Raw genomic sequence first — 24,673 nt, 5'->3', positions numbered from 1 at the left:
TTCAACACACCATATGGAAGATATAGATTCCTCAGGATGCCATTTGGTATAATCTCAGCCTCTGAGATTTTTCATCGTGCCATGGACAACATGTTAGAGGGACTACAGGGGGTCCGTTGTTATGTTGATGATTTTGTTGTCTGGGGCTCCACCTTACAGGAACATAATGAAAGACTGACAAAAGTGCTCCAAGGGGTACGAGAAAATGGACTAAAACTAAACCGTGCCAAATGCCAGTTTGGTCTCCAGGAGATAACATTCTCTGGAGACAAACTGTCCACTCAGGGTGTTGAGCCAGATGAAAGAAAAATAAAAGCCATCCTAAGCATGCCGCGCCCAATGGACAAGAAAGGTGTGCTCAGAGTGATGGGGATGATAAACTTCATCGGAAAGTTCATTCCCAACCTCTCGGTGAAAACGTCAGCACTAAGAGAGCTTCTTCATGATTCCACAGAATTCAGGTGGACAGCGCGAAATGAAAGAGAATGGAATTGTTAGGCTCACTCGAGAACAGAAAATAGCCAAATGTGCCAGGGACCCCAAAAGCAAAGACACGGAGACTGAAGTTGCAAACAAAGGATTTAATGAGTAAACTCAATCCGGGGGAGGTGGATGGAATGGTGGAGCGGGGAGACACTGGATTGACTGGAGGGAGCCTGGAACACAAGGAAAGAACAGTTAGAACCAAAAATAGCAGATCCACAAAATCTCACAAACACTAGAGCCTAAACTTTCTGCTGCAGGTACTTGCCACAGAAGTCAACGTCTAAGCGCCGGGTGTCATCTCTCAGCAGCTTATGTAGGCAGCCCTTGATTCTGATGGTGGAGCAGCTGGGCTGATTGGAATCAGCCACAGCTGTGCTGGCTGCTGGCTGAGGGGCTTGTGGCACAACAGTATCCCCCCCCTGAGGGGAGGCACCGGACGACCGACCCGGAGCACCCGGATTGTCCCGGTAGAAGTCGTCCAACAGGGAAGGGTCCGCAAGGTAGGACCGGGGCACCCAGATACGGTCTTCAGGGCCAAAGCCCTCCCAGTCCACCAAGTACTGGAAACCCCGTCCCCTACGACGAACAGCGAGCAGCTTCCGAACCGTCCAAACAGGGTCACCATCTGCTAGGACCCGAGGGGGCGGAGGAGCAGACACAGGGGGAGACAGAGTGCTGGTGGCTACTGGCTTAAGCTGGGACACATGGAACACAGGATGAACCTTGAGAGCGGGAGGGAGATCCAAACGGACCGCAACAGGGCTGATTATGCGGCTCACCGTGTATGGACCAACAAAACGGGGATTCAGCTTGCGAGTAGACGTCTGGGACGTCTGGAGGGGTAGGTCCCGGGCCAACAGCCAAACCTTCTGGCCAGGCTGGTAGAGGGGGGCACGCACTCTCCGCCGGTTTGCACCACGCCGAGCACGCACAGAAGCGCAGAATAGCGCAGCTCGGGCAGTCTTCCAGATGCGACGACACCGGCGGAGGTGTGCCCTGGTGGACGGTACAGCCACCTCCAGCTCTTGTTGGGGAAACAGAGGGGGTTGATAACCCAGCGAGCACTGAAAAGGTGACATCCCGGTGGCAGAGCAAACCATGGTGTTGAGGGAATACTCCGCCCAAGGGAGGTACTTGGCCCAGGAAGCGGGGTTGCTGGAGGCAACGCAGCGAAGGGCTGCCTCGACTGCCTGGTTGGCACGCTCTGCCTGCCCGTTTGACTGCGGGTGGTACCCAGAGGAGAGGCTGGCTGTGGCTCCAATGCCCTTGCAAAAGGCCTGCCACACCTTGGAGACGAACTGGGGACCACGGTCGGACACGATGTCGGAAGGAATTCCGTGAAGGCGGACGACATGGAGTTCGAGGAGGTCTGCGGTTTCCGCAGCAGAAGGGAGTTTGGTGAGAGGAACAAAGTGGGCTGACTTTGAGAACCGGTCGACCACGGTCAGGATGGTGTCACAGCCCTGAGACACAGGGAGCCCTGTCACGAAGTCCATGGCTATGTGAGACCAGGGCCGACTAGGAATGGGAAGGGGTTGCAGAAGGCCTGCCGGAGGACGATGGGAAGCCTTACTCCGAGCAGAGATGGTGCAGGCGGCTACAAACTCCCTGACATCCCTCTTAAGGGTTGGCCACCAGAACCTCTGGCTGATGAAGGTCGCTGTCCGGCGCTCCCCGGGGTGACAGGCCACCCCAACACCTGAGGCCGGACTGCGTCAGGAACAAACTGCCTGTCCGGAGGACCATTACCCGGGTCCGGCTGGGCCTGTAAGGCCTCTCTCACCACGGAGTCGATGGCCCAGGTGACAACACCTACTACCTGGGCAGGCGGAAGGATGGTGTCAGAACTCTCTTCGACAGTAGGGTTTTCAACAGAGAACTGACGGGAAAGCGCATCAGCCTTGACATTCTTGGAGCCTGGGCGGTAAGTGAGTGTAAAATCAAAACGGCTTAGGAAAAGGGCCCACCGGGCCTGTCTGGAGTTCAGCCTCTTCGCCGTCCGCAAATAGGTCAGATTTTTGTGGTCCGACCACACGACGAACGGCAGCTTCGCTCCCTCCAACCAGTGTCTCCATTCCTTCAGCGCGTCGTGGACCGCGAGCAACTCCTTGTTACCCACGTCGTAATTCCTCTCAGCAGGCGCATAGCTCCTAGAGAAATAGGCGCACGGATGCATCCTTTGGTCCTCCTCCGACCGCTGGGAAAGAACGGCTCCAATACCTGAATCTGAAGCATCCACCTCCACAATGAACTGTCTCGCAGGATCTGGGTGGATGAGCACAGGTGCCGTAGAGAACAGGCCCTTGAGCTTGGAGAAGGCTGCCTCGGCTTCAGGTGTCCAGGAAAAGGGGCGTGAGACGGAGGTCAGAGCATTGAGAGGGGCAGCAATCTGGCTGAATCCCCTGATAAAGCGCCAAACAAAACCGGTGAAACCCAGGAAGTGTCTCAGATGAGTCCGGTCGGTGGGACGCGGCCACTCCTCCACTGCCCTGACCTTGGCTGGATCAGCACGCATCTGTCCAGCTTCGACTACGTTGCCAAGGTATGTCACAGAGTTCGCATGGAAAACACACTTTTCAGCCTTGACAAAGAGGCGGTTCTCCAACAGCCGCTGGAGAACTAGCCGAACATGCTGGTGGTGGTCTTCCAAGGACCTGGAGAAGATGAGAATGTCATCCAAGTAAACCACCACAAAGATGTTGAGCATGTCTCTTACAACATCATTCACGAGGGCTTGGAAGACTGCTGGGGCATTGCAGAGACCAAAAGGCATAACCAGGTACTCAAAATGGCCGAGATGGGTGTTGAAAGCCGTCTTCCATTCGTCGCCCTCCCTGATGCGGACTAAGTGATAGGCGTTGTGGAGATCAAGCTTGGTGAACACCCGGGCGTGAGTCAGTGGCTCGAAAGTGGAACTGATAAGGGGAAGTGGATACTTATTTTTGACCGTGATGTTATTAAGGCCTCGAAAGTCAATACATGGCCTAAGACCGCCATCCTTCTTAGCCACAAAAAAGAAGCCTGCCGCGAGGGGAGAAGACGATGGTCTTATAATGCCTGAGAGCAGGGACTCCGCAATATAGTTGCGCATCGCCGCCTCCTCCGGGAGGGAGAGGTTGTAGAGTCTCCCTTTAGGATGGGGCGACCCGGGGAGGAGGTCGATGGCGCAATCATATGGCCGGTGAGGGGGAAGGGATAAGGCTTTATCTTTAGCTAAACACCAGGGCAAGATCATGGTAAGCAGGGGGAACACCAGTGAGATCGGGTGGAGAGGACATGGAACCTGGACCACCGGGAGGAGACCAGGCGGAGCGCAGACAGGCCGCATGGCAAGCAGTGCTCCAACCCAAGATCCGACCAGAGGCCCAGGAGATGTGCGGTTCATGCCTCTCCAACCAGGGTCTACCCAACACCAGGGGCGCAGTGGGAGCATGAAGAACAAAAAAGCGGATGGACTCGGAGTGGTTACCCGAAAGAGTGAGCGTGAGAGGCTCAGTGGAATAAGAGATTTTACCCAAGGAGTGCCCGTCGATAGCCCGGGGGGACAGAGTGCGGTGCAGGGGAACTAAAGGGATGCCCGCCTGGCGAGCTAAGGAGATGTCCATGAGGCTTTCGTCTGCACCGGAATCAATGAGGGCACTAACAGACAGCGTTTCTTGGTCCCAGGAGAGAGTAGCGGGAAAAAGACGGTTGGGACTATTCTTGGGCTGAGGAGAAGTTGCCTTGCTCACCAGGATAGCCCCTACTGGCGAGCTGGACCTTTTGGGCGGGTCGGACAGGCTCGGATGTAATGTCCCGACTCCCCACAGTAGAGACACAGCTGGTTGGACATTCTCTGTTCTCTCTCGTGTCGTGAGAGGCGCGAACGGTCAATCTCCATGGGTTCCGCAGGCCCGGATGTAGTAGGGGGAAGCATGAGTGAATGGGGGTCTGGACTTGCTGTATAAAACGACGCACCATGGGACACCGAAGCAGAGCGGCTGGGCCTGCGTTGGTCGGCACGGCGCTCATGGAGTCGGGTGTCCATCTTGAGCGCCAGGGATACGAGCTTGTTGAGGGTTGTTGGACTGTCACGAACAATAAGATCCTTAATGGAATCATTCAGACCTTTGCGATATGCACTCAGCAGGGCGTGGTCATTCCAACGGCTCTCCGCCGCAAGGATGCGAAACTGCAGTGTATACTGGGCCACAGAATGTGACCCCTGGCGGATAGCTAGCAAACGGCTCGAAGCGTCTTGGCCGTCGGCAGGGTGATCAAACACTGCTTGAAACTCACTCTTGAATTGACTGTAGTTGATGGCAAAGGCTGGGTTGTTCCCTACTGCGGCAATAGCCCAGCTGAGGGCGTCGTCGACCAACAAAGACATGACCAGGGCAATCTTCGACCCATCAGAAGAGTATCTTGAAGGCTGATGAGTAAAAAGTAACTCACATTGGGCCAAGAAGCCCTTGCTCTGATCAAAATCCCCATTGAACGGTCTAGGACTGACTAAGCCGGGCTCTGAATGAGTTTGCTGGTGGGCAGGAAGGACTGGGTTTGCAGGCAGGTTGGAAGAACTGGGGCTAGGGCCTCTGCTGGCGGAGACTTGGTCTCTAAGGTCATCCAAGGACCGTTGTATGCCAGACAAGGCCCCTGATAAGGAGTAAATCTGGGACGAAAGGGCAGCCACAGTACCCACCGTGGACTGAGATGTCTTCTCAAGATCCGCAATCTGGGATTGGACAGTGGGGAAGGCCTTCTTTAATTCCTGCTGCAGTGCGGAAAGCTTAGTAGCTTGGCCAAACACCAGCTCCCGTAATTCTGGAGGTCTCTCTGCCTCTGGAGCCCCAGCTTGGCTCATGTTGGCTTAGACGTTCTGTTAGGCTCACTCGAGAACAGAAAATAGCCAAATGTGCCAGGGACCCCAAAAGCAAAGACACGGAGACTGAAGTTGCAAACAAAGGATTTAATGAGTAAACTCAATCCGGGGGAGGTGGATGGAATGGTGGAGCGGGGAGACACTGGATTGACTGGAGGGAGCCTGGAACACAAGGAAAGAACAGTTAGAACCAAAAATAGCAGATCCACAAAATCTCACAAACACTAGAGCCTAAACTTTCTGCTGCAGGTACTTGCCACAGAAGTCAACGTCTAAGCGCCGGGTGTCATCTCTCAGCAGCTTATGTAGGCAGCCCTTGATTCTGATGGTGGAGCAGCTGGGCTGATTGGAATCAGCCACAGCTGTGCTGGCTGCTGGCTGAGGGGCTTGTGGCACAACAGGAATGCTTTAAAGACAACACTGACGACTGCCCCTGTGCTTGCATTCTATGACCCAACCAAGAATCTGAAGGTTTCAACAGATGCTTCAAAGGATGGACTCGGGGCTGTCTTGCTGCAGGCTGACGGAGATAGTTGGAGGCCAGTTGCTTATGCGTCCAGATCCATGACAAAGACTGAAACAAGATATGCTCAAATTGAGAAGGAATGTCTTGGCCTGGCTTATGGACTGGAAATATTTCACTGCTATGTATACGGTCTTCCTACCTTCACAGTCGAGACAGATCACCGCCCCCTCGTGTCAATCATAAAAAAAAATCTCAACGAGATGTCACCGAGGATTCAGCGCCTCATCATGAAACTGCAAAGGTATGACTTTGAGTTGATATACACACCAGGCAAGCACCTAGTGTTAGCGGATGCACTATCACGAGCACCAGAGATGACTCATATGAGCTCCACTGAAAAAGAAGTGGAAAATCATGTTAACATGATAGTGGAGTCTCTGCCAGTGTCTGATGATAAATCAGAACAGATACGTGAAGAGACAGCTAAAGATAAAGAGCTACAAACAGTGATGGAGCACATCCACGGTGGCTGGCCAAAAGGGTCCTGTCCAAAGTATTATCACTTCAGATCAGAGCTAAGTGTGGCAGAAGGACTTTTGTTGAGAAACAGCAGGATTGTAATACCACATAGCCTAAGACTGGACATACTCCAGAGGATACATGAGGGACACCTCGGAGTAGAAAAGTGCAAAAGGAGAGCCAGAGACACTGTATACTGGCCTGGTATAAATAAGGACATTGAAAACATAATAGGAAAGTGTGACACATGTCAAAAGTACCAGAGCAAACAGGCAAGGGAACCCATGATGATTCCCGCTCTTCCCACTGCACCTTGGAAGAAAGTAGGAACAGATTTGTTTCACTGTAATGGAAAAGACTATTTGTTAATTATAGACTACTTTTCAAACTTCCCTGAAATTGCTCTGCTCACAAGTGTAACAGCCAACAGTGTCATTACTCATGTCAAGTCGATCTTTGCCAGGCATGGAATACCAGAAACTGTGGTCAGTGACAATGGTCCATGTTATAATTGCAAGGACTGGCAGCAGTTTGCAAAACAGTATGGCTTCCACCATGTCACATCCAGTCCTCAGCATGCACAGGCAAACGGCAAGGCTGAAAAGGGAGTGCATATCATCAAGCAGCTTCTGAAGAAGGCCACGGATAGCAGGTCAGATCCCTATTTAGCTCTGCTGAGCTACAGGACTGCCCCCCTTGACTGTGGCAGGTCCCCAGCAGAACTGTTGATGAGTCGCAAGCTGCGCACAACCCTGCCCTGCTATACAGAGGTCAAGCGGAGTACAGAGGTTCAGACGAAACTGGACAATCTGAAATGGAAACAGAAACAGTGTTATGACAAGTCGACTAAAGCTCTCAGACCACTTGCAAAGGATGATGTGGTGAGAATCCAAGATAAGGATGCGTGGAACAGAAAAGCTACTGTTCTACAGGAAGTAGGACCGAGGTCGTATGAAGTAAGAACTGAGGATGGACACGTGCTCAGGAGAAACCGTCGCTACCTTCTGAAAACTAAAGAGACTGTCCAGGAGACGAGGTGTGATGATGCAGATGGAAAGGATGCTGTGTCAAATGCAGACATCGTGCCCGAGATGAGAACAGATGGAAATGTGCAGGTGGAGACGGGTGATGATTCCTCAGGGTCGCCTGCATTGAGGAGATCTGAGCGTCAGTTCAAGAGACCAGTTAGACTCGATCTGTGAATCAGTGGACTGAATGTTTTGAGTTCTCAAGTTAAAAAAAAGAAAAAAAAGAATTGATGCAAATGTGGTTTTGAAATTTGTTTTGTGCCATTTGAAAGTTATAGTTTAAATACACATTTAAGTAGATGTGAAGTTTGATGTTTACAAACATTGTTTATCCATGGAAGAGCATATGTTTGTTTGTTTTCTTTTGTTATATTATTTATTCATATTGCTCATAGCTTCAGAAAAAGGGGGATGTGGTGATATGTAAGAATTCACCTGTTATTCAATAAGTATCCAGTAGATGAAGCTATGCACTAGAGCATGTCAGTAATCTTAGTTAGGTTAACTGGATGAAGAAGAGTTCTCCCTTCCTGTTAGATGTTCAAGACGTGCAGAGGATAATAAAGTTGAGCGCAAGCTCTTTGTTCAAAAGAAGATGCCTCTTCATTGAAGCATGAACAACACAACAACCACGTCGTAATTTTTAAACCATAGCCGTGAACATTAAAGAAAAGAAAATATATGAAATAAAATCTCTCTATCAGATGCTTTGAGCTGTACTGTATAATTCAAGTAAAATGCTAAATGGTGCATTCAACATATCAGCGTATGTAGGGGCATTTAAATAAGTAGCTACTGATGACAAGACTAGTAGACGTTCTAATATGAAGCACAAAAGTACGAGCTTGTTAGTAAACTCAAAGGCAGCAGGGCAGAGGTTCATTCCACTGCTGGTTCAACTCCATTATTCCAGTCAGGTGGGTGAACATGATGGTTCACCTGTGGAGGAGGCTGATGTCTGGAAAGTGTCTAGAGACAACATCTGTTGTATTAGACGCTATATAAATAAAATTGAATTGAATTGAACCTCGGTGTGGCGGCAGCGCGGCTCTGCGGGGTGAGAGGGGCCCCGCACCGGACCCCGCACAGGCAGGGCTCGGGGAAACGCTACAACGTCCCGCCCAGCGCCGAGTTCGTGGCCCGGGTGTCGGGGATCCCCACCATGGCCAAGCTGCCGCACCAGGACTCGGCCGCGGGGCTGGACGCCGCCTTCATCGGCGTCCCGCTGGACACCGGCACGGTCAAACTATGGTCACCTCTAAACTGTGAAATTGTTCAGAAACATCAAGAGAGAGCGCAAATTAAAATAATTAGCATTTTTTACTTTCAAATCAGCGGCTTCAAAGGAGGGTTTTTAGAGGAGAAACACACCACAACACAAACGAAAAAAGCCTTCATGTTAAATAATGTTTGTTCTGTTTTTATCTTCCTATTGATGTTTTTGTAGTCTCCAGCATGTTAATCATCTTTTGTGAATTATGTATAGTGTTTGTAAGCCATGGGAGGATGAGGTTGTTCTTGTACTGTGAGTTTACCAGTGCAGTTTCTTATAATTACTGCTCCTGTGGTAATAAAGAAACCTCAATCTGACTCAGACGACTGTAACGAAACAATTTCAGATTAAAACCATGAGATGGCAGCAAAGCTGTTCTCAACATACATGTTTCATTAAACAGAAAGTTGTGATGGTTCGCCACAAAGGGTCACGATTCCACCACCTGAATAAAATTTAACTTAGTTTTATTCATATCTGCTTCTCACCTCAGTGACCTTCAGCTTTGTTTTGTTAGAGTTGGTCAAAGTTTCCAAATGTGAAGAGAAGAAGAAAAACAACAAATGATCATAGATATGTAAAAAAAAAAAAGAAAACACTAAAATAAAACAATTCAGTTCTTAAACTGACTTCAGATTTTTAAAAACCCACTAAGAACATATTCTGTAAATATAAATTAATAAAAAAAAGGCAACACGGTGGCTTGGTGGTTGGCACTGTTGCCTCACAGCAAGAAGGTCTTCCTCCGGTTAATCCGGTTTCCTCCCACAGTCCAAAAACATGCGTAGTAGGTTAATTGGTGATTATAAATTGCCTAAAAATTGTCTAAAACACACATAATGGATTTACGCGGTTGTCACCGCACTATTGTTCATGCACTTCAATTTGTCCAGCTGTTCAGTGTTTACATTTACAAGACTAGCAGGCAGTGAGGTACTATGTAAAATTAAGTTGCTTACTGACTTTTCAGTATTAGAAACAAAGCAGTGTCCTGGTTTATATAAAACGTTCATGTACTTTAATTTGTCCAGCTGTACAGTGTTTACATTTACAAGCCTAGCAGGCAGTGAGGCTCTATACAAGTGCACTTTCTTTGTACTTTATATGAAGTTTTGGCATTGAATAAATGCATAACTTCAGACGTTTTCCTTTTTATGGGTATTTTTTCTTTTTCAGTCACATATATCGTGATATATCGTTGATGAAATTTCTTACAATATATATAGAATATCGAAGATATCGTGTACCATGATATTATTGTTATCGTAGGCCACATATCACCACAGTATTGAATCGTGAGTTACCCGTATCGTCCCACCCCTAATGTTTATCTGTTGTCCTTCAAAGCAGACTTTTCCAGCCGCTGGTAGGATTTTTCAACACCAGTCACTTCTTCAATCTGTCCATGGCTTTTTTGTTTTGAAGACTAGAAATTAGAAATTAAAATTGTAACAAGAATTTTGACAAAATACATTAATTTGTCAATATATCATTTCATTTCTCCACCATCTGGCTGGGGGCATGTCTAATGTTGTACAGTAGATGCTGGCTGCAGATTTTGATGCCTTGATGACAGAGGCAGGGAAAAAGCATTTCCGCAAATGCATTTTAATTTGAATATAGGCCCTCATATGCTTTCATAATGCCTTCACGTTCAGCTTTGGTTGTATTTTCCAAACTGCAACACCTGTGAGAACCAGATCAGAATCAACTTTATTGGCCAGGTTTGCAGACACAAACAAGGAATTGGACTCGGGCTGATCTTTGCTTGCAAGTACAACATTCACTTAACGTATACGGATAAAAAATAAAACATAAAACGAGTACAGAGAATAAAAACAAAACAGTAAGCATAGAATGGAGGAAGGGGAATATGTCTATGTATGAGAATTAATAAAGTAGGTACATTTGCAAATAAATAAATAGACACTATGGGCCCGATTTACTAAGATCCTAAATAAAGAGTACTAAATTGCGTGTGCACTGAAAAAGTTTGCGCGTGCTGTTTGCGTGTGGTTTGCGGGTGAACAACTAAGATTGCGTGCGCAATTGATAACAGGTGCAAACAGCAGTATTTAAATGAGGTGTTGCGTGTCTTAAGGTTTGCGAGCGCAAACTCTGCGCCATGGAGAGTCTGGATGGAATGCACAGTCACAAGTCACAAGCACAAAATAAAATTTGACGAGTTGGAGTTAGAGATATTAGTGGAAGAGGCAAATAAACACATTCATGAACTACAGCAAATAAATGTAAACATTACCAAAAGAAACGCAATATCGGAGAAAACCTGCGATAGAATAAATGCAGTTGGTAACACAAAAAACGGAAAAACGTCTGGTTTTTCATATTTCAATTTTAGGCACAGATCAAAAATACGAAATAGAAAAACGGGCCACAGGACTGAATTTGATTTTAATATTGAATTGGTCGGGTTTGCGTGACCCGGCGGTGCTCGGCATGATCTGAGGAGAAAAAGACATCGGCTATATCAGACGCAGAGCTGGAGAGCGCTTTGATTCATCTATTTATGAGTTAAGTTTTTATTCAGATGTCCACAGTATATTGCAAATATTATATATTATACAGCAAACACTGACAGTAAATGTGTGACAGACGGGACCATCATCCGAAAGAAGAGAAGAGAAGTGTTCAGAACAGCGCACAGAGGAGAGCGCACACTAAAGGCTGATTTATGGTTCCGCGTCACACCAACGCAGAACGGACGGCGTAGGGTACGCGGCGACGCACACCGCACCGCGACCCTACGCCGTCGGCTACGCCGTCGATTTAATGCAGAAGCATAATTCAGGCGAAGCTGCAGTCTCTGCGCTGATCCTGACACAGCGGGTCGGAGCGGATTTGGTCATGATGTTTAACCTGTGTTTTGTGATTAATAAGCACGGGTTTTAATTAAATGTAATTTACGAAGGATGATTTCACGTTCAATAAGATAAGTAATCAATGAAATACGAAGTTTGGCACAAAGGCTTGGCCTGCTTGTGGGCGAGTGGAGGGGGGCACAATAAGAGAAGGTGGCAAGATATAAGGCGAAGAACTAAAGAAAAAGTGGCCTTTAATAAAACTTGTGCAACCATTTTTAAAATAGCATGCAGCAGAATAAAGACTCTCTCTCTGCGTATTCTTTGATTTTGGATGTCGCCTCCTTGCCACAATAACAGCAGCAGCAGATTAGCACCTTCCTTTCAAACGTATTAAATACAGACGCAATCACAATACGCGCAACTACTTTCAGGCATGGTAAATCTCATCGCGCGTGGTAAATGGAGCAATTTGCATCTTCCCCTCCCAGTATTTAGGATTTCTGCCGGGTACGCCCCATATTGATTATTCATCAGGGCAAAAGTACTAACTGAATTGCGTGTGCAATTTTGCGCATTTCAGAGCCGCAGTCGTCTTTGCACGCTGTTAGTAGATCAGCTTGCACATTGGTTTGCGGGTGCTGTCAAGTTTGCACAGGTTTTTACACACGCAAACCTTTAGTAAATCAGGCCCTATGGGTGGTATACGGTATATCTTAAGATAATAGTGCAAAGCAGTTCAGTGCTATGATAATGTATTAATAACACTATTGTAACTGTAAAGTTGAAATACACGACGTAGATGAGCAGAACAGTGTTTGAGGTGTAGTGTGAGGGGGGGGGGTCTGTTACTGTTCTGTTACTGTTCAACAGAGTGACTGCTTGGGGGAAGCTGTCTTTGTGTTGGCCGGTTTTTGCAAACAGTGCCCTGTATCATCCACCAGAGGGAAGAAGGTTGAACAGTCTGTGACCAGGATGCGAGGGGTTTGAAAAGATTGTAGCTGCCCTTTCCCTGGCCCTGGCCCGGTGCAGGTCCTGGATGGAGGGACGGTCAGCTCCAATGATCCGCTCTGCAGCCGTAATTGTCCGTTGCAGTCTGTCCCGTTTGGTAGCAGACCCAAACGAGACAGCGATGCAGTTGCAGACGACAGAAAGTGGTCAGCAGCTCCTTTTGTCTTGATAGTGTCGATGTGGAGGGACCATTTTAGGTGATGAATGATTTTAATCGTATCATGCAAATAGAACATCATATCATTTATACATTTATTTATAATTTATCTTCATTACTGTATACCCCCTCACTACTTAGTGAAACATGTATTTATTCATATTACATAAGTTACTTATAATTGGCAAAATAGATTTAAGACATGCAAATAGATCTGAAACTTGAGTACCCCTAGTTTTTTCATTCGATGATGAGGAAAATAAAAGGTTAAAAAGAGCTGTGCTTCAAAAAGAAACATATTACAATGGGATTTTTACTTATTGTCAAAACTGATCCAGGCTGTGACTTTAGAGAAAATGAGCAATAAATAATGATTAAGGCAGTAGTTTTAAGAGGTTTGCTGATTTATTAAAAACATCTATTGGGAAATTGGTAAGATGTACTGAGAATGACGCAGTCCAAATGTAAAGCTTGGACCTGTTCTTGTAAAGCTTACCTAAAATGGAAAGAAATGTTGATACATGAACAAAAGTTGAACATTCAAGGAGTTTCTGATCAACTGAAATGCTGCTTACACGCTCAGTATAGTATGCTCCTGGACCCGGTGTCTTTGTGGAGTCAAGAGGAGCAAGATTTCTGCCTGTCATGCTGTACTGTGGAGGTTTCTGCCTCGAAAGGTATGGGTCCACAGCTCCATAGACAGCTGGGCTTGGGGTCTGGAGGAGAAATCACAGTACTGAGAGCAGCACCACACTGGGGAGGCTCTGGTCCTTTAATGGCTATATATATGTACCTTCTGCAGGTCCCCATAGAAGCTCCCAGTTTCATGGCGACTGGCCATTGTATAGCTGTGTGCTGAAGGTCTGGTTACAGCTTTAGACCCAAAGATAGGGGGCAGCTTGTATGTGCCTGGACCTGAGCAACAGATACAATTTGCTGATGTACTTTTGAATGTGAAACGCTAATATTCTCCTCATATATAAAGCTGACACCAAATATGCTTATTACCTGGGACGCCGTTATTACTGTCCAGCTTGTGCCTCCCACTTAGAGAATATGCAGGAGCTGAAGGAAATTTCACTTCCGCTGAATGCTGTGGGTAGTACTGGCCTGAACCCCCCCCAAAAAACAGTACATAGAGAAACAGCTGACAGGTAAACTGCTTTTATGTTCATATCAGCACTGCAAAATTTGTTTTAAGACTGTTATACTGGGCCTCACTGACCTGGTCCAGGGGTCTGGTCCTTTTTTCGTTCCTCTGGACGGCTGCGCATGGTACAGATGGTGCTAAATTAACATGGCTGTTTCACTCACGGGATACAAGATTCACGCAATTATAATAATAATTCTGGCTCCCTGCTGCTGTGGGCTAAGCGGTGTCTTCCTGCTCACAGATGCCCCTGGTGGGTGTTTGGCTACACTGCAGCCTCTGGTGACCCCCCCCCCCCCCTCCTCCCCCCTTGAACAAGAGACGTGATTCTCACATGAGATCTCGTGAGAATCATGCGTGAGTGGCATCGCATGGAACTGGTACCATCTGTAAATGCAGGTGCACAACTGTGGCCATGTCTTGTGACGTTGGAAGGAATTAAATATTTTGGTCCTGGAGGGCAGTAAGTATTGTCCTTCCAGGAACTTTGTCCGATAGAGAACATCCCTGGAGGGCAGTCAGTATTTTCCTTCCAGGAACTTTGTCCGATAGAGTACATCCCTGGAGGGCAGTAAGTATTGTCCTTCCAGGAACTTTGTCCGATAGAGTACATCCCTGGAGGGCAGTCAGTATTTTCCTTCCAGGAACTTTATTCGATAGAGTACATCCCTGGAGGGCAGTCAGTATTGTCCTTCCAGGAACTTTGTCTGATAGAGTACATCCCTGGAGAGCAGTAAGTATTGTCCTTCCAGGAACTTTGTCCGATAGAGTACATCCCTGGAGGGCAGTAAGTATTGTCCTTCCAGTAACAATTTCCGATAGAGTACATCCCTGGAGGGCAGTAAGTATTGTCCTTCCAGGAACTTTGTCCGATAGAGTACATCCCTGGAGGGCAGTCAGTATTTTCCTTCCAGGAACTTTATTCGATAGAGTACATCCCTGGAGGGCAGTCAGTATTGTCCTTCCAGGAACTTTGTCCGATAGAGTACATCCCTGGAGGGCAGTAAGTATTGTCCTTCCAGGAACTTTGTCCGATAGAGTACATCCCTGGAGGGCAGTAAGTATTGTCCTTCCAGTAACAATTTCCGATAGAGTAATTCGGTGCTTTAGGTTTGGTGGGATCATGTTTGTATGCACCTTAATCAAAGGTTGAAGGGAGGTAATCTTAATCCTGAGATGAAATCATAATAATACTGCTTATGAAAAAAAATGGTCATTTGAAATTTACCTGTAAGTGGAGACTGGAATACTACTGAGAGCAGATATTGGCACTCTCGGTCGGTGGGGCCTCCAGGTTCCAACCCAGGGTGCATCACTTTGCATATCCTTCAAAGACTGGGGGTTTGTCCAGTTTTAGTCGATGGTGGACCCTGGATTTGGACCTTGTCAAACTTGTGGTCCAGGCGAGCCCAGGCCTCGGCGATGGCGGTGGTGTTGCTGAGCATGCACAAAGCCCTCTGCACCTTGGCCAGGTCTCCCCCGGGAACCACGGTGGGGGGCTGGTAGTTGATGCCCACCTTGAAGCCGGTGGGGCACCAGTCCACGAACTGGATGCTGCGCTTGGTTTTGATGGTTGCTATGGCGGCGTTGACGTCTTTGGGCACCACGTCTCCACGGTACAGCAGGCAGCAGGCCATGTACTTGCCATGGCGAGGGTCGCACTTCACCATCTGGTTGGCCGGCTCAAAGCAGGCGTTGGTGATCTCAGCTACGGTCAGCTGCTCGTGGTAAGCCTTCTCCGCCGAGATGACGGGGGCGTAGGTGGCCAGAGGGAAGTGGATCCGGGGATACGGCACCAGGTTGGTCTGGAACTCTGTCAGATCCACATTGAGGGCACCGTCGAAGCGAAGAGAAGCAGTGATGGAGGACACGATCTGGCTGATGAGTCGGTTCAGGTTGGTGTAGGTGGGACGCTCGATGTCCAGGTTCCTGCGGCAGATGTCGTAGATGGCCTCGTTGTCCACCATGAAGGCACAGTCGGAGTGCTCCAGGGTGGTGTGGGTGGTCAGGATGGAGTTGTAGGGCTCCACCACCGCCGTGGACACCTGGGGGGCCGGGTAGATGGAGAACTCCAGCTTGGACTTCTTGCCGTAGTCCACGGACAGACGCTCCATCAGCAGGGAGGTGAAACCAGAGCCGGTGCCTCCACCGAAGCTGTGGAACACCAGGAAGCCCTGGAGACCGGTGCACTGGTCAGCCTGTCCACAGAGAAAACTGTGAGAAAACAGTCGATGCCTTGGAGGTGAAAACCACTTAGAGGAACTCACCAGTTTCCGGATCCGGTCCAGAACCAGGTCTATGATTTCTTTCCCGATGGTGTAGTGTCTGCGGACATGACAGTATGTCCATCCAGCCTTCCGCTCTGTTTTGTCTTTCTTTTTGGAACATGTCTCAACATTGCATTTTTCAGCAGTATCCAAGACTTCTTTCCAGAGTCCCTCAAAGTATGATTCATCCCTATAGTCTTGAAAATGTTGCACAAGGGCTTCAACTAGATCTACAGCTGAACATAAATCAAGAGAGGGAGACTGTAGAAAGTCAGACAGACATTTTGCATCACCAAAAACCTTAGTGCATGTCACTAAAAGGCCAATGAACTGCAGGTCAATTTGTGCAAGCAGCCCCCTTGCATCAATACTTCTATCTCCACTGTTTTCTGCAGATACCTCCTCAAGGACACGAATAACAGCAGGTAGTCTACCAGGTACAGTATGACAAGCACTATACCGACAAGCCCACCTCGTATCACTTAATCGTTGAAGCTCTCTGGGTGCTCCAGCATACATTTCTTTCTGTGTGTTAAGCCATTTGGTGTGGATGTAAGAGCCAGACATGAAGACATATAGTCTCTGCAACAATGGTAAAAAAGCATTCAACTTGAGGGACTGTTTTAACTGTGTCAACAAGAACCAAGTTAAGACAATGAGCGTTACAGTGGACATAAAAGGCTTGCTTTGCCACTTCCTTAATACGAGACTGAACGCCAGTGTAACTGCCACTCATGACAGCAGCACCGTCATATGCTTGTCCAACCAGGTTGCTTTTGTACTCCAGGCCAGACCTCTCGAGGATCTGGATAATTTTTTCTGTCCAACCTGCAGCATCGAGGTGGTCTGCAGATTCAAAGTGCAGAAAGCTTTCTTTTACAGCTCCTCTATAATAGTACCTGAGCACTAAAGACATCTGTTCCTTCTTTTTTGTGTCTTTTGTTTCATCCGCTAATAGGGAAAAGACTTCACTTTCCTTGACCTCGTTTATGATGGAGACGCGTACCATTTCCGCCAATGTATTCAAAATTTCATACTGAATTTGGTGGCTCGTGTATTTTGCATTACGAGGCCCAGTCAGCTTCTTTTTAACAACTGGGTCATGGTTACCAATTGCATCCAATATAGCCAGGAAGTTTCCTCTGTTGTCTGCATCACTTGTCTCCCTATGACCTCTCTGGGAAATATTTTGGGTTGCAGTCAACAGCAAGACCTCGGTTACAGTTTTTATATAGGTACGGTTTTCCTGTACCTGCTTACTGTGCTCTTTTGTTAGTGTACTCATCAAAGAGGCATCAACTTTTTCTCCCCTTTCAAATTCCCTCCATGCCATCATTGCATTTATGTGAGCTTCTCCCCTTGCATGGAGAGCAAACCCTCCATCTCTAAATGTTGCCTTTTTCCAGTTCCTATATCCCAAGGCTGAGGTGAAAACAGACTGTGTGTTTGGGAGGCCAAAATGCCTGCATGCATAACAGTATGTAGAGTCCTGAGTCTTAGAGTACTCCAGCCACGAGTCAATATTGTACCAGGAGGCTTGAAAGTTTCTACTCCTGTCGCCCTGGAGGGTCCTGGTGAAGAGTTTAAGGCTGCGTCCCAATACTCCCCCTCGCCCTCCTTTTCTTCACTAACCCTAACTTTTGCGCGTTCCCGTGAAGGTAGTGGTGTCCCAATTCCTCTTTTCACCTAGGGGGAGGGGGCATAACGAGGGCTAGGGGCTGAGAATAGCCCCTTCAAATCGAGGGATTTCAGATGCTCACTTGGCGAGCGAGGGGGTATGAAAATTTCCCAGAATGCTGTTGCCGTAGGCTCTGCGTCGATTTGACTCGCCGACCGAAGGCAAACAGGCAGACTCGTCTCAGAGAAATAGAGAGAAATAATCCTGTGACTCGTCAGATTTGTTTTGGATGTTTCTGATATAATAGTCTTCAGAAACCACAAAGTAATCCATGTTATCTGGGTAATTTACACACTTTCAGATAAAGTTGCGGAAGATCACACCAGAATAAAGGGATTTATGGTTCCGCGTTACACCAACGCAGAGCCTACGGCGTAGGTTCGTAACCTACGCCGTAAGCTCTGCGTCGATGTACGCGGCGACGCGCGCTGTACGCCGTACCCTACGCCGTACCCTACGCCGTACCCTACGCTGTAAGCTCTGCGTCGATGTACGCGGCGACGCGCGCCGTACGCCGTACCCTACGCCGTAGGCTCTGCGTCGATTTAACGCGGACCCAAACTCCGGAGCCGGCAGACAGAAATCTCTAAATTTCGGAGCAAATTTCTTAACAGGCGTAGCTACAACTGTTAGATTTCATCTATTAAACCAACATCTTCCTAAATGATTTATTTCAGCCAGCGTAATTCTCAACAGAGCTGCGTCCCAGAGAGAGTTTCTCTCCCGGGACGACGCAGCAGCTTGACCCGGCGGACACGTCTCTTCTCGGGCTGTGAGCTGAGGCTGCTCCCCGGGGGCGGCGGCTCTTCTCATCTCCGAAAACATCGGGTCAAATTTCTTAACAGGCGTTATTTGGATAAACTGAGCCCCGGTTGCGGATCTTAAAGGTTACCTTTATGCCTGAAAAAATATTAAAACTTAATACATTGCCATATTAACAGCGCTACAGCTGAAATTAAAACAGCTTTTGGCTCTCTGCTTCCTGATCAGGTTAGGGATGAAAACGAGGGGGAGTAGGAGAAATGGGACAGGCACCTGGGCCAAATGCCCTAGATCTCAAGTGCCCTAAAATCTCCCCCTTCTTTTTTAGGGGTTAGGGAAGAAAAGAAGTGCGAGTGGAGAAAAGAAGGGCGAGTGAAGAAAAGTAGGGGGAGTATTGAGATTGGGCCTTAATCTTGGCTGGACTGGTCCATCAAATCTTGATTTTGAAATGTCTGTTAAAAAAAAAAGAGAGAAAACTAAAAAAACTTCATCTACATCTATTCAATTACATCAGGGATTAATAACAATTAAGATAAGCAAGTTAATTTGAACTATTTCCCCCATTCTCTTATATCTCATGGATGATCCAGGCCATTTATATCTGTGTGTGTATGTGTATGAATCACAACTATTCATGAGTTATCAGGCTGCATCTGAACATTGCCACTCTATCAGAATTGGCAAAACTGAAGTGCAATTCAAGTGTCCAGTATATATGTGAGAGTTAGTATACCTGGAGGTCCACTGGGGCCCCAGGCTCCTCTCTCTCGCCCTGAGTCTGTCTGTGTGGGAGCATGTCGTTGGGAAGCATCTACAATCAATAAAAAAAAAAAAAAAATCAGGTTATAAATTGTTCTAATTATTTTACAAAGGCTCCATTATGGAAATGCATTTTATTACTAATTGTTTGACAGATCAGAATAAACTAGTGGACAATATCAGTGAAGGTACATGTAGAAACAGAAAAATGGTTAAATGTATGACTGAAAAATGTACCTGGAGGTCCACTGGGGCCACAGGCTCCTCTCTCTCGCTTTTAGTCTATCTGCTGTGTGGGAGCATGTCGTTGGGAAGCACCTATGAACGATCAAAATAAAAAAAAAAATAAAAAAAATCAAGTTTTAAAGAGCATATTGCAGGTTAGAATTTTTTCAAAAATGATACCTGACCTTATGTGAAAATGACTATGTGAGAAGTTAATGTAGGATTTAATATGTTTTACAAGACATAAGGGCACTTATTCAGAGGAAAAAGTGGCTGATTTTAGCCAAGTTCCTACAAACGCTTTTTTTTTTCGACCACCGCGTCATATGACGCAGCACCAGGGAGACGTCTCCACAGCTCTGCCCCATCTGACTGCCCAGACCCCGTACACACGTAGCCGGGTATCTGCTAAACCGAAGATATTTTCCTACGTTTGGACCTGTCATCCACATGAAAACGCAAATAAACGAATGTTTAAAAAAACTCCAGGCAAAGGGAAGATTTTTGAAAACTCTGTTTATGTAGATGCGTGTAGACCTGGTGTAGACAGAGACAACCGGAGTTTTGCGTTTTTCGAACGTCACATTATGCTCCAAAACAACAACAAATCTGCTCTGAGTCTGACGTCTAACGTGCGACCCAGAACTATGGATGATCCACCATCTGTCCTCCAAGCTATTTATTAAATAAATGGTCCCTGCTCTTGACACCGTTACACCGACGCGGAGCCTACGCCGTAGGGTACGCGGCGACACGCAGCCCGGCTGCAGCCCGGCTGCAGCAGGGCTGCGTCGGTTTAACACGGCAGCTCCGCGGCGGACACGGGGAAACTCCAGCTCGTTATCCGAGGAGGAGGCGCGGATCCCGGGGAGCCGGCGCAGCAGAGGCGGCCCGGAGGCTGGAAGACCAGATGATCTACAGGTTTGGAATGCTTATGAAAGTGGTCGAAAACGCATATCTTCGGTTCTGTGTGGAAGGTTTTTTTTTTTAACAACGATGTAATGTGGATACTCATTTTTTATAAACGAAGGGGGGGAAGTATTCGGTTTTAAAAATACCCGGCTATTTCGGATGCTTTAATCAGAAAAAAGAGAAGATAATAAGCCTGTTTTCTGTTTAGAAAGTACAAACGTAGACAGATTACAAGTACTCACCTATTTTTAAGGAGTTATTTTCTGAGTTTCTTTCAGGAGCACGGGCGGGTGCTGTAGTGAATACAGGCGGATTTATGGTTCCGCGTAAAATCGACGGCGTAGCCTACGGTGTAGGTTACGCGGCGCACGCAGCGTTCTGTGCGTCGCTGCGTAACCTACGCCGTAGGGCTGCAACGCGGACACATAAATCAGCCTTTTAAAAAGCGAGTTTCAGCTGTCAATCAAAAGAACGTGGGGGATCATGATCTCTATTTAGATAGAACAAACTGGTGGACAATATCAAGAAAATAGGTAACACTGTACCAACGCGTGTGTTAGAGTATAACGTTACCTGGAGGTCCACTAGAACCAGTGCTCTCTCTTTCACCCTCTTTCTCGCTGCCTGCCTTTTCTTTCTCACCCTCTTTTCTCTTCCTACTGAAGAACGATGCTATGTCTCCTGACTTTCTCTTCATACTTACATCTGACATAAAAGGCAAAATATTTATCAACCATACCACCAACATTATAACTATCCCTAGCAAAGTTAACTAAATCAATGAATTTATTAAATTGCCTGCTAAACTTATGAAGCCAAGACAGATTAATAAATAAATAAAAAATACAACTGTATCCTTTAGCACTTTAAAACTTTGTTTTATGCACAAGAGATAGAAAACACATACACACATGTTAAGTACTTTATAAATTAGATTAAAATGCATTTAGGCAGAGTTCACATCTCATTTGTATCTTATTATGATTATAAAGAATAATTTAAAATCAAACTGAATATGTAAACTGCATGTGCTGATTAACTAAATGTTTCTGTATGTGAAACTAAGGTGCATTCTTCTGTCTTTTCACTGAAAGTACCATGCTGTACCAGGCACGAGATAAGAGAGGCCCCCAGCAATAAACTAAGGGGGGCCCCAAGTTACCCCCCTTTCTCAAGTGTAATAAAATGTGTTCTCAAGACAGAGACCGGCAGATCTGGCGGGACGATTGACCAAGCAGGGTGCAGGAGCCTGCTCTGCCGATCTCACTCATGAGGCCTACTTTAATTCTATCCCAGTCTTGTGTCTTTTTATTTACCTTTTCCAGCTCAATTAAAGAACCCGGGGTGATTGAATTCGATCACAACAATTTGGGGGCTCGTCCGGGATTGAGAAACAGGAAAGAGGTAATTATGAAAAAAAAAAAACAGCTGGTTGCGGAAAAAGGCGAGGACACGGCCCGCGCGGCAAATTCAGGGTAAGCAGACCGTTTATCTGCATTGGATATACTCTAATCAAGACCGTGTCCAAAGTCTTAAGTAAACACCCAGCTGCTGAATTTAATAACTGCTAAATTTAAGGAATGATAACTGCTGAATTTAAGAACTGCTAAATTTAAGGAATGATAACTGCTGAATTTAATAATTGCTAAATTTAAGGAATGACAACTGCTAAATTTAATGAAGAAAGGACAAAGCTGGAATAGAAATAAAGAGGAAATATATATAAGTTAAGAGGAATATTTGTTAAGGGTTTAAGTCCCAGGATGTTATTAGAAAGGGTTTATTAACGGTTAGAGTCCGAGGATGTCGGGGTTTGAGGCCCTTTTGAGGGACAGGGTTATTGGAGAATCCTGTTACCGTAGACATTCTGAAGTCTCGAGTGTAGCGACTCCAACCATGACGTCGACGGGCGCACGGATTTTGCTGGGTTAGAGTCCCGGGATTGAGGCCACCCGAATTCTAAGAGCTGCCAAAGAAACTTTGAAAAGAAAAGTTGATGGTATGCATGGAGGATGGAATAGGATTTTGGAAACTGTAGAGATGTTTTAAAATGCCCGAGAAACTTTAAATGCTGAGGGAATTTGGCTTCGTGAAGATACTGTAACATCTATGTTGACATGAAAAATAGAATAAATAGAGATGGTAATATTGTGGAATATATGTAAAAAATTAAGCAGTGGCTGCTGGCCTGGCTATGAGAAAGGAGGGGCTGCGCTTGTGGGTGAAGCGCCTGCATTTACGTGTGTGCTGGTGTGTGTATGTGTGTATGTGTGTGTGACAGAGACAGAGACTGCGTGTGTATGTGTGTGAGAGAGAGGGAGAGAGAGATGTGAGAGATAATGTGTGTGTGTGCCTTTGTGTATTGTATGTTCATGGAACTTTGTATATATATTCTGTCATTTTAAGAGAAAGAAAAGTATGATTTAATTGACTTCGTAGTTGGTTTTAAAATCGGAGATTGGTTAGACAGAAAAGTTGCAGGTTCAGATGCCATGGTCATAAAAGTCCTCTGTCAGATCATGACCTGCTCTGATCGTTCAGATCTGATCAGATTTTATGGTGCTTGGAGATGCAGAGAAGCAGAGATGCAGACTGTTGCTCCGATGGAAGGAGGAGGGGCTGTTTGGGTCTTTCGGCAGCACAGATAACCAAGTAATGCTTTAAAAAAGCTAGAGATTATGCTGATAATAATCTTATTTAGGGGTTGAATAGGTGACAAATTTTAGAATATATTTGGATATTATAATATAATATGTTAAGAAGTAAAGGTTTAAATTCATATGAGCCTCTCTCTGTTGACTTGGTTAAAATAATATGAACAATGAGCTTCTTTAAATGATACATTCTGTGTCTATAAAGGAGACTTTTTATCTGTTAAAAATACATGAGCTTCAGCTTCTCTGTTGACATTTTTTTAAGATAACATTAACAATGAGCTTCCTTAAATGATGCATTCTGTGTCTAATAAAGAAGACTTTTTTATTTGATGTGCTTCGAGAGAGGACTTTTTGGGAGTTTGTTTGTTTAGGTCAAGAACGTTTGTCTGTGTACTGGAGCGCCCCCCCTTAGTGAAATGTGGTGAATTGGTTAGGGGCGGCTCACATTCCTTAACTTTCAAGTGATATTAACGTCTTAGTTGATATAAAGTGTTGATGAATACAGATTTGGAACCTGTGATAGTGGGATGATGTAATTCTGTCTGTAATTTGTATAGTTGAGGTTACTCTCATTTTTTGGGAATGGAAGTGCTTTTGCAAGTTTTATTTTATTTAGGAAAAGGACCAGATCGAAATGATAAATTACAGATATGGGTTAGTGGTTTTACAATGTTATTTAGGACTATACTACGGTTATTAATATTAGGACAGTCAGTGGATAATTTACTTTTACATTTTTGAACAGGGTTTGTCACTTTCTGTTTACTGTAACTGTTGTTGAGAGAGGAAAAATAAATATGAGTAGGGCTTGTCTATAATAGTTTGCTTTATGTTCTGATTCACACCATTATCCTTGTTTAATTACCGGTAGGTTGTTCAGGATAACTCAAGTTTCCTTTTATATTGTGTTTATTTTCATGTAATAACTTTTTATAAATAACCTGTGGTTAGGTCTTATTATATCTTTTAGTATAGTTTGGTAGATTTTATAAGATTATTTTCTATTGACAAGCATTAGTTAGTCCTCCATTAGTGAATCAAGGACTTTTTAAATAAATTTGGATTAATATGAACGAGAAAGAAGCCTAAGGACGCAAGAGAAATTTACTAGGGAATTTAAAGGCATGGAGGGTAAAACTGCACCATCCCAACTTCCTTCCTCTCTCACGTGGGAAGGAAACATTGTATCGGATAACAAACGTATGATTGATATTTTTAACCAGCATTTTGTTCAAATTTCCACTCCACCTGGCTCTGTAACACCTCAGGACCCCTTCCCCAACCTCTCTCCTCTGAGTTCTCCTGACCTAGTCCCCACCCACAGCTTCTCCCTGCAGGATGTCTCTGTGAGGGAGGTTTTTGAAACCCTGAGCAAGCTTGACCCCAAAAAACCACCTGGGCCGGACGGTCTGGACCCCTTTTTTCTTAAAGTTGCAGCCCCTATTATTGCAGAACCCATCACCTACCTTTGCAACTTATCCATACAGTCAGCTGAACTTCCAACTGCCTGGAAGACGGCTTCAGTACGCCCCCTATTTAAAGGGGGAGATCAAGCTGACCCCAACTGCTACCGTCCTATCTCTATTTTACCATGCATAGCAAAAGTACTGGAGAGACTGATCTGCAAACAGCTGGTTCGCTTC

At 46.0% G+C, this 24,673-nt stretch overlaps 2 protein-coding genes across 2 annotated transcripts; both read right to left on the bottom strand.

Moving 5' to 3' along the window:
• Positions 1–8,941: 8,941 nt before the first annotated feature.
• Positions 8,942–13,894, bottom strand: LOC133456184 (ciliary microtubule associated protein 1B-like). Its single transcript, XM_061734642.1, has 5 exons — positions 13,846–13,894; positions 13,629–13,730; positions 13,414–13,535; positions 13,196–13,336; positions 8,942–8,959 (listed from the first exon to the last, which is right to left on the bottom strand). Exons 1-5 carry the CDS (start codon positions 13,892–13,894, stop codon positions 8,942–8,944), a joined length of 432 nt encoding a protein of 143 aa, XP_061590626.1.
• Positions 13,895–15,098: 1,204 nt separating this feature from the next.
• Positions 15,099–15,968, bottom strand: LOC133457578 (tubulin alpha-1C chain-like). The gene has a single exon (XM_061736950.1). It carries the CDS (start codon positions 15,882–15,884, stop codon positions 15,099–15,101), a length of 786 nt encoding a protein of 261 aa, XP_061592934.1. The 5' UTR covers positions 15,885–15,968.
• Positions 15,969–24,673: the final 8,705 nt, after the last annotated feature.

This window comes from Cololabis saira, chromosome 12, assembly GCF_033807715.1.
Source record: "Cololabis saira isolate AMF1-May2022 chromosome 12, fColSai1.1, whole genome shotgun sequence".
NCBI lineage: Eukaryota > Metazoa > Chordata > Actinopteri > Beloniformes > Belonidae > Cololabis > Cololabis saira.
This window is presented reverse-complemented; position numbering and strand designations above follow the sequence as displayed.

Bases quoted from the DNA above. Each gene is read 5' to 3' on its own strand.
- LOC133456184 (XM_061734642.1), bottom strand. From the start codon at position 13,894: ATGCGCAGCCGTCCAGAGGAACGAAAAAAGGACCAGACCCCTGGACCA. The intron at 13,731-13,845 runs GTCAGTGAGGCC...GGGGGGGTTCAG, and splicing joins GGACCAGACCCCTGGACCAG to GCCAGTACTACCCACAGCAT. The intron at 13,337-13,413 runs GTACATATATAT...TTTCTCCTCCAG, and splicing joins TCTATGGGGACCTGCAGAAG to ACCCCAAGCCCAGCTGTCTA.
- LOC133457578 (XM_061736950.1), bottom strand. From the start codon at position 15,884: ATGGAGCGTCTGTCCGTGGACTACGGCAAGAAGTCCAAGCTGGAGTTC.